Genomic DNA, 11,104 nt, shown 5'->3' on the forward strand with positions numbered 1-11,104 from the left:
TCACTAATGTTTTTAAATACATAGATGTGTGTACTTCTTTTGATAGTATTGTGGCATGGTCTAATTATATCCATATAAGTAGTATATGGTGATAGTCAGGCATAGAATGTATTTGGCAGAAGATCGATAAGGAAAGAACAAGAATGAAGCTCAATCGGTATGAAAATGCATGAACAATAATAATCAGAGATGATGGACTGATATTTGCAGAAGGAACAGTTAACATTGAGACAATTGATTGTTATTTTGCTGTATGGTTGTCAGAATTTAGTGAGATTTGTGCTTACATACATTTGATTGTCCCCCAGTCGTGTTTTGTTCACTACAGTATCAGTTGGATTTCATTAGGGATCAAGGATAATAAAAGAGATATTGAACAGTCATGGTCAACTTCATTCTACTGAATATGAGATTTCATAACATTGCACTATCCTGGTTAATATTCTATTATGCATCAAGAGGTATTTTCCAATGAACAATTCTGATCTACAGGGACGAGTGAATGAATGAATGAGCATTGAATAGCTCAAATGAAGCAAATTACTCTAATACAGGCGTGAACTAGTCAAAGGTTAACGTAGGACACTTTCAGTGCAGTCGGATGAAATTCTTTTCATAGAGATAAAAACAAACAACCCCATGGAATTCAGGTTGTAATATTACCCAGATAAAACAGAAGGTTTCAAATATCAAATCGGTTATGGTAAAGTAAATAGTAAGTTAAAACTCCACGACCTCATGGATGCTCGCTGCTGAGGAGTCCCACAATAGGACGAAACGATCGTCCAGTACTTGCAGGTTTTCCTTGGTGATCTAGCTTCAATTGACTCATGAATTCAACTATGAAAATACTGAAATCTCTACAAAAACCCCTTCTGATAATAAATATCAAGTGTAATTCGGAAAGTGGTAAATAAACATTTAAGAAAAATCAAACTTGCTTACTCATTGCAATACACTTTAATTCTACACTATCTCCTTTATTAGCTGATAACGCACCATTCTCATCTAATCCATCAACTTTAATGAAAATATCACTATCTTTTGTTGGTATAACTATAAGAAAACAAAGCAAATTTTATCATGATAGAGATTGATTAGAAGTATGATAATACAATAACAACAACAACTATTACTACTGCTAACACCTATACGATTACAGTTACGACTACTATTGATAGATCTTCTGACGGGGGTGTTGTTCACGAAAGTGAGAGGACAAAAAGCGAATCTCCGGCGCTTTAACCGGATTGGTGGACACGGGAAGTTCACTTAGGGGAGTTGGGAAACCCTGATTCTAAACCAATGGTGTACATGGGCTCCAGTATCCTAAGGGAACAAATGGCGCATGAACCAAATGTTGGTCACCGGCTACCATGGGACTGCAACCTCTCACAATGCTTCACTACCTTGTTGATAAGATCTTTAGGTCAGAGGCTCTGGTTATGGGCCCCTAAGAAAACCACCTGCTTCAGTTTTGACACCTGGGCAGTATCACAGTCCTCACGCAAACCGAATGAGATTTGTGTGGCGCATATTTATCTGGTGCTTCCATGTACCAATATATATGTGTTTAAATAAAAAATAAAAATGATCTTCTGACTGAACTCTTAAATCACTTTCCTAAGCTCTTCTAATAACCCCTAAACTAAATCTACACGACAACTTGAACACGAAAGAAAAAGCACGAAATGTGGAAAGAAAGCTGTACTCTAAGGTTAGTTTATGTACAGAAAATCTAGGGTTTCGATAGTATTTCAGATGACTTTGATTTTCCGGTAGAGTCTGAAATGCTACTAAACATAGTAGCAATATAGGTTATCATTCAGTCAAAAATGTGACACATAGTGCTTCGCATTCTAGAAGTCTCTGAAAAAATTCTACTCAATGTTAATTGAATGAAATATTTCCCGACTTTTTCAGGGTCCCTTTGGGATACCCCGAATCTTACCAACAACTATGATCATTACTATCAACTTAAAATTCATACAATTTGTAACTGATAATTCATTCAATTGCATACAATTAAGTCCTTTTAATATCTTGAAAAGAACATGAATAAGAGATTGAGATAGTCAACTCTCTTCAACATAAACTCTATGTTATGTAATTTGATTCTGAAATGATCTGTCCATAAGACAGTATCAATAATAAATAAAAAGATAATAAGTGATGGCTTTCCTGTTAAACGGAACTGAGCTGTGTTGTTTGGGTTGTCACATGAAAGTCTGGATGGTGTCTGGTTCTCCTGAAAACCACTTCTAAATTACTCTGGTTCACAAGGGTAGATTATATAACTAACTGAATAAGTGATGTCATCACACGTCATTGAAAGTACTAATTGGTTTCATTTTAATCGTATCAAATTCATGTTATGGTCAGTGCATGGTAACTATTAATAATGATAATGTGTGTTGTTTTCACGGTAGTGTAAGAGATTGTTGTTAGAGCTACGATACCAACACAGTATTCAAAAGTAACTCCCTTACCATAAGATTTAAAGGTCTTCAGTCAGACTTCTGGACTGATCCTAGGCGGCTTCTGCTATGAGTAGCTAGTCTAACATGAATATCCAACACATTAGCTACTATCATGTGAGGATCTTAGTTACATATTCTTGTAAAATATATCTAGTGAGAGGGAATTTCAAACATTCTTTGTCCAAAGCCTAATCATGCGCAAACAGTTAATGTTGTTCATGCAAACTTACCACACAATTTCTTGAATAATGACTTGAGTAAATTCTTGAGGTATTGTTTGATTGAATCTTCTCACCGATATGTTAAGACAGAAACAGATCAGTCACTAATGTGGCATATTGTGCATACTGGTGCATATTTGCCCTTCCTATGGGCTTAATTCACTGACCAGTTGCAGTCCTAACAATTTGATGAGAAGATTCAAACAAACAATACTCAATGAATTTAAACTTCACCACATTGCACAACCAAGTGGCTATCAGGATTCAGTAGCTAAGTGGATAACGCGATGGCGTTTGAAGCGAAAGGTACTGGGTTTGATTTCCAGAGTGAACATCAACTAGTCTGAGATGCAGATACATCCAGCTGACGAGCCCCAGATGGGACGAAGTGATACGCGTCCTGCATTCCACTGCTAGCCACTATCCATCTCTGCTTAAAATGACCTGAGTACTTTAAGATAGAACAAAAAAACATTTCCTAATTTGACCAAAGACTTACTTGGTTGAATAGGTGCAATAAAATCTCTACGTCCAGTACCATCACTATCAATGATATCGAAACGAAAATGAGGAGAATAAAATATTTCTTCAGTTCGAGATAATTGTGCATCTTCATCATGTGATTCTTCCAATGGAACTATTACACGACAACGGCCAAGTATGGATGTTGTTTGTTTTAATCCTTGTAGAATTAAATGATTTTCATTTACTTCTAATCGACTATCTCCTACTCCAATTAATGATGTTGTATCCACGGGTGTACCATCTAAACGACTGAATTCCCAACCGTATAATACAGATTCCTTGGTACGTTGTTTAGTTGAACGATCTTATTATTGGAAAGAAATATATGCATATAATTAACATGAAATTGAAAGGATTTAGCTACTTATCTACTAAATAGGTAGATGAACTAAATTAACATAAAGTTTATGTCACAACGTTTAAGGTACATAACTCCAATATAGACTTCATATAGACATCAGTAAGTAGTGAATAACTATCTCATCGCCCCCAAATACCCTGGTACGGCCGAGAGTCCGAGAGTCCGCTCCCCCTCTCAAAATGCTGTCATATGGCCACACGTATGTAGCCTCTTCCAGGGAAGTCCTACTCACTACCTTCTCGTGGCATCGGTGTTGTATACAAAATTGCGAGGACGAAAAGCGAATAAACTGCTCTTTAACCGGGTTGATGGACACGAAAATTCCACCTAGGGGAGTTGGAAAATCCTGATTCCAAACCAATGGTGCGCATTGGCTTTGACTATTGTACGTTTATTATTGTTGCACTTGTATGAATATTTATGCTTGAGCATTACTTACTGTCTACGTATATATTCATGCTGCTAGCCTTACCATTAGTCGCTTAATTGATTCGTCAATTCATTCATTTCCATATACGTGCATGTATGTACATCTTAATCTTGTTCACTGACTCGCTGACTCGTTGACTCTCACATTCGTCCATTCACTCGATAATTCGCACGCTCACTCTTTTGCTATACGACACTACTCTTTCATGCTTGCTTAACATGCCTGTAATTTTGGCAATCTGTGCGTGGTACAATAGCAAACGTAATCAACACTTCGTATTCGACATTTAACTTATACACCGTCGTAGAGGTAACCAGTAACGGTTATCAGGACGAACAATATACGAAGGATAATATCGAATACCGATCACCACATAGGCTCAGTAATTATATACATATTTATTCAATAGTTTATTCAATAAAGATTCGTAAGCATTTAGGATTAAACAAAATTAGTTAAAACTACTTATACGTATAGATCAGTGAACACTTAGTTTATCCCTTAGTTTCTACATTGAACAGTTTCAATCTCATAGTAACATTATGTTAATGATTACACTTATAAGAATGATTTAAACTATTGATAATCACTGTTTAATACCGACTAATTAAGTGGAATCACTGTTTAGTCTCAATATAAACAAAGGGAAAAGAAAGACCATCTGATACAATACAACATGCACCAATCGAATACCACTTGACGATGAAGCTCTGGAGAATGTGGAAATCTTTACACATCTGGGAAGCATCATTGATGAACACGGTAGGTTTGATGCAAGTTTGAAGGCACGGATCGGTGAAGCAAGAGCAGCATATTTACAATTGAAGAACATCTGAAACTCAAAACAACTGTGTGACAACCAACACCAAGATCAGAATTTTCAATACAGATGTTAAGACAGCTCGACTGTATGAGGTGGAGAAGTGGAGAACTATGAGAGCCATTATCCAGAAGATATAGGTGTTTATTAACAGTTGTCGACGCAAGATACTTCGGATCCGTTGGCCAGACACTGTCAACAAGATCCTACTGTGTGAGCGAACAAACCAGATTCCAGTGGAGTAAGAAATCAGGAAGAAGCGCTGGAGGTGGATAGGACACACATTGAGGGAAGCACCCACCTGCATCACAAGGCAAGCCCTCAATGGAATCTTAAAGATCAAATGATAGCTGGAAGACCAAAGAACAGATTACGCCGATAAATGGAGACCGATATGAAAAGAATGAACAAAAATTGAATAGAACTAAAATGGAAGGGCGATGACAGATTGGGTTGAAGTATGCTGGTCGGCGACCTATGCTCCATTGGTAGTAACAGGCGTAAGTAAGTAAGTAAGTAATCAATGTTTAGTAGGAACATACGATGGATTTTACAAGTTATGATGAATGAATCAGTTGACTATGTATATATTAACCGAATTAAGTAATACTTACCTGTAGCAATACATTCTAATTTTACTGAAGAACCTTCAGTGCCAGATAGTCTTCCACGATCATCTAAACCAATGACACTCACAGAAAGACGATTTAATTTTTCTAAAAAGAATATATATGTATGAGAATAATGAAATTGGTTATTCATAAAGACTTGTATTTTTTAGTTATGTTATATATTATAAACAAGATACTTCAAATGCGTTAGACATGGGTATGGCTATCTACAATCACAAGCGTAGTGAACAAACATGTAAGCTATCAAAACAATATGAATGACATCAATTCGTAAAGGTGATGGCATATTGAATAAGTTGTACTGAAATATCTGAAATTCCTAACCTATGGTGAGATGTCGGTTATTTAGTATTAGTCCACGTGGCAGTCGTGGCTGATGGTTAAACATTTACGGTAGAATGAGTTGAAATCAATTACAGTGAAACCAATGTATTCACAAGTTATCTTATTTTAACTCCTGAGTTCTAGTGTTTAAACTTATGATTGAATGTTATCATTTAATCTCTTCGAACTAAATGACAGATGTTTGATCATTTGATGTTATTATTGGTAGTGATATTTTGACCCTTTTGATAATCATTCTGTTCACTGCTCTTTACATAGGTCATACTGTGGTATGGGCTGATAGTATCCAAATAAGTAGTATATAACGATGGTCAGGCATTGAATGTATATCACTAGAAGATCGATAAGGAAAGAACGGAAAGGAAACGCAATTGGTATGAAAATGCATGAACAATAATAATGGGAGACGATGGACTGACATTTGCCGAAGGAACAATCAAGATTGAGACAATTGATTGGCAGTTAGCAAATTAACTATTTATTGTATGGTTGTTAGATTTTAGTGTGATAGTTTGTAATTTCCGTGTCAAATACATCAGGACTCAGTGGCCGAGTGGATAACGCGATGGCGTTTGCAGCGAAAGGTACTGGATTTGAGTCCCAGAGTGAACATCAATTCAGAGATGCAGGTACATCCAGATGAAAACTCCCAAATAAGACGAAACACGCGTCCTGGATTCCACTACCAGCCACTATCCATCTTTGCTTACAATGCTTGTAAATTAAGGCAATACGCACAGTATGCACGTATACCAATAAGAGACTGACCAGTTGCAGTCCTAAACGTCAATGGGAAGATTCAAAAAAACAATAGTAAGTTGAATTTGATAGTTTCAAATAAATTTAACTGTGGGTTGAAAGTTAATGAGAAATATTTATTTTGTCATATCCCAATGAGTAGAATAATTGTATCTCTGACCTTTCGGAGTAAATATGTAGCTTACATTACTCAACAACATCATTCATACGATCTAATTGGAGTCAGATACCGAACCACTAAAGTGATGAAACTGTCGATAACATCATCCAATCCAATTGACTTCAAAATGAATGAGTCCACTAAATGCTAACTAAACCACAAAATGAAGTTTAATTCAGGTTCATTTACAATCCAAATTCTTACGGTTATGCTTTCTGATTTCAATTAATAGATCGTTCAACATGAATGTTAAATGTTAAATGCCATGACCTAAATGCGAGTACATGCAATTTGTGCTTACTGAATTGTTGAGACTCCTGTTCCGTTTTTCCTCCCAGGTATTTCTGTGCCCTAATTAATCATAAGGTATATTGGCTTATTGGTTAGATCATTGTCGTGTTAGCTAGTAGATTATATTTTGAACCTTCACCTACCTTCAACACTTCATTTAGTAAACTCAATTGAGTAGTAGCATTCGATGAACACTAAGAAGGACTTGACACGCATGACAGTGATCACCACCACCCAGTGATCAGTCAATTACATCCCAGTCCTACAGGAGGTCGGTCGCAGCCCGAATATCTCAGTGGTAACGTCTCTGACTATGAAGCTGAATGACACGAGATCGAATCCGTCGGGGAGCACCAGTTCTCTCAAGATTACAGGTAAACCTTGCCGACGAGTGCCAAGTAGCACGAAACCCGGGTACAGGGTTTCCTGTTGACCACCTCCAACCACCATCTTATCTCAATTGAGTAGTATTACTAGATTATTTACAAAAAATTTTTAGTTCAGTTTCCATGACAGAAAACCTCTACTTTATAAATAAGTTACACTAAAGTGAACTCAAAGCTAACAGGGATTAGGCAGTGTAAATTTATTAAAACAGTCTAAGCAACTTTCTTACCTCTATCTTTCACATCTTTCACATGATCTACTGGAATTTCTTCTGGATAAACTATTAAATCTACAAGTGTACTATAATATGTCACTCCATCATTATATGATGTAGCTAAACATTGAATACGTGCACTTGGTTGTGGTAGATTTGATGATGGTCTTGCATCTTCTATAATTAATACTCCAGTATTACCATCATCTATTGTATAAGATTGTACTGATTGTCTAGTTAGACCAGCTTCTGGAACTGTTTCACCGTATACACCAAGTAATCTCCAACCAAAATGAAGATTTCCATCAGTTAAAACTTTTCCAGTTACTGTATCTGTTTAAATGAAGAAAAATAGATTTTAATATCAGTAGGGGATTTTTGTGGATAATATAGTAATTTTAATAGTCGAGATCATGAGTCTAAAGAAGCTGGACAACCATGGAAAACCTGGAAGCATCGAACGGCCGTTTCGTTCTATTGTGTGACCAGTGGAACAACCAGATCTGTTGTGAGACATTAATTCATTGAAGATAATGGTGGATGTGTCGCCCGATTTCGTGGACTAGTTGAATTTGAACATTAACACAGTTGGATACTGGCTCAGTGGTCTGGAGGTTATGCGTTCGCGCGTGAGACCGATAGATTCTGGGTTTTGATCTCGCGGTTTGGGATCGTGTATACGCACTGATGAGGAGTCATGCAATAGGACGAAACGGCCGTCCAATGCTTCCAGGTTTTCCCTAGTGATCTAGTTTCAATTGACCCACGATCTCAACTATTTTGAAGACGAATCTAACATTGATTTATTCCGATTCTAGAAAAAACGTTCACATATTGATTACTGGTCAATATAATCTGTTATTGTTAGATATATCATCTAACTTGTTAGAAGATTTAAGAAGGCTAATGTTTTAAAATAACCAATTTAAGAGCGTATCCATATCCTATTGACAAACTAATCGGAATTATAGTGATGACCTCTTGGTTTCTATGCTAAATTCAAAATCCAGTTTTTAATAACACGAATGAGGATAAACTCCACTGTCGTTAGCTCTTTTCGCCTCTCACCTGGAGGTCAACCAAAATGAGTGTGGGAATCATTATTTATACTATTGTAATGCATGATGGAGAGTGTGTTTCGTTCTTTGTCGTTGTCGCTTGCTGACATAAAAAATGCAAAGTTTTCTACGATGAAAATAGCACTCCATCATGATGCGAACGGGTGAGGTGTAGCGCAGTCAGTCATGATGGAAGACAAATTACAACAGAGCAAAAGAAATAGATTCGATTAATTCAATAATAGAAATTATTGTAGAATATCTACAACTGACTGATTGTAATTACTGACTATGATAAAGTGAAATGACTTGACAACGTGGAGTTTACCCCCAACCAATAAAACTGACCTTATGGAAAGCTTTTAAAAGAAATAACTACATTTGAAGATTAAATCGTTCATAAATCATAATAAAAAGCTGTTTGTAGCATCTTGCAGTGGAGATTACATAGTGTAAAATAAAAATTTATTTTAAGCACTGTTATGCTGCTTTAGATTGTAGCCACAAAATGCCTTGGTACTACCAAGGGTCGAGAGAGTCAGATCACTATCTCGAAATACTAACACATGGTCACGTGCATACAGCCACTATCAGGGAAGACATATTCACTGCCTTCTCACGAAATTACTGTTGTTTACGAAAGTGAGGGGACGAAAAGTGAATGTATGGCGCTTTAACCAGGCTGGTTGTGAACATGGAGGATTCACTTAGGGGAGTTGGAAAACCCTGATCCCAAGCCAATTGTGTAAATAGGCTCGAGGATTCTGAGAGAATAATTGGCGTATGAATCTATCGTTGGTCACGGGCTACTATGAGACTACATTTCTTAACTTTGCTCCACTGCGTTGTGGATTAGACCTCTGGGTAAAAGGTCCGGGATGTGGTCCCCTCTAAGAAAACCACCTGGTTCAGTTTAGGCTCCCGAGCAATATTCCAGCCTTCACACAAATCAAATGACGAAGTGTGGCGCATTTATACTTCGTGTATCCTTCTATCAACGTTTATGTGTTTAAATAATAGTAATAATAATAATAATAATAATAATTGAAAAATGCAGTTTTATGACTGATAGATAATATGGTCATGAATGATAAGCCATTAATCTACACAAAATAAATGATAGTTCTTGTTATATTTGCATAACTCCCATTTAAACAATAAAAGGTACATTAAAGGTACATCGGCTGTAGCCAGCGCTCACTTTCAACTCGGATACGAGAATATATCATAGTTTCGTTCTACAAGGGTGAAAGGAAAGCAGTTAGGAGTTCTATACTTGAAAACCTAATCGAATGTAGACATTCTACAGATCCATAGTCTGATTTTAAGGTTGCTTATATGATTCACTCAAATCTACCTAGATTTCTTTGTATCCAACTCTTAAAAATAGCCGAAGATCTTACTATCCATGAGCTTAAACCAGAACTATGCGTACAAAAGAAGTAAGTCTTGCCGTTATCGTTACCATGGCCTTAATATTATTACTATTATTATTATTATTCCATTTCCCCTTTTTTTTACTTTTGTCTTATATTCTCAATATTTTACTCATGAATACACATCATATCATGGTCTAGCTTCAATTGACTCATGATCTTAACTATAAAATTACTAAAATCTCCACAAAAACCCCCTTGTGATAATGATCATATGCTCACTAGTGACTGGCTCCATGAGGTAATTCCTGGAGTTCTAGTGAGAAATCGTAACTAGTGAAGCTAATCCATGTCATGTAGAAACAGGTATCTACCTCAGTGTAATGGAAGTTGGTCGCGCAATTTCGTGGATTGGTTGAGGTTAGACATCAACACCGATGGATACCGGCCCAGTGGTCTGTGGGTTAAGTGCTCTGGCACGAGACTGGTAGGTCCTGGGTTCGAATCTCGTGAGGTGGGATCGTGGATTCGCACTGCTGATAAGTCCCATAATAGGACGGAACGGCTTTAGAGCTGTGCTTTCAGGTTTTCCATGTTGGTCTAGCTTCAATTGACTTATGATCTTAACCATAAAATTACTAAAATCTCCACAAAAAGCCCCTTATGATCATATCACTTATTTATTTTTACACCTCTATGACCTTTAAATATTGTAAGTATAACATTTTAATCATTTTAATCGTCTGATTTTATTCACTAAATCTATTATTAGTACTCGCTATTACGTAATCATTCTATTACGACATCCTGGTTATTTGAGTTTACATTTCCTCAGGGAATTAGTACTTCAGCAAGACACTTTCATGGCTACCAAAAGATGGATAGTGGCTAGCAAGGGAATCCAGGACGCGCGTTTCGTCCTATTTGGGACTCGTCAACTGGATGTACCCGCATCACAGAGTTGATGTTCACTCTGGGACTCAAACCCAGTACCGTTTACTTCAAACACCATCGCGTTATCCAGTGGACTACTGAGTCCTGATAG

General features: G+C 36.8%; 1 protein-coding gene across 1 annotated transcript in view; it reads right to left on the reverse strand.

Moving 5' to 3' along the window:
- Nucleotides 1-931: 931 nt before the first annotated feature.
- Nucleotides 932-11,104, reverse strand: part of Smp_146950 (hypothetical protein) — a gene marked incomplete at both ends in the record, with an annotated part of 126,748 nt that continues 116,575 nt past the window's right edge. The window contains 4 exons of the mRNA XM_018796423.1: nucleotides 932-1,056; nucleotides 3,201-3,530; nucleotides 5,452-5,553; nucleotides 7,641-7,940. Of these exons, the coding sequence (XP_018650637.1) occupies nucleotides 932-1,056; nucleotides 3,201-3,530; nucleotides 5,452-5,553; nucleotides 7,641-7,940 (857 nt within the window). The remainder of the gene's footprint in view (nucleotides 1,057-3,200; nucleotides 3,531-5,451; nucleotides 5,554-7,640; nucleotides 7,941-11,104) is intronic.

Source organism: Schistosoma mansoni, chromosome 2 (assembly GCF_000237925.1).
Source record: "Schistosoma mansoni strain Puerto Rico chromosome 2, complete genome".
NCBI lineage: Eukaryota > Metazoa > Platyhelminthes > Trematoda > Strigeidida > Schistosomatidae > Schistosoma > Schistosoma mansoni.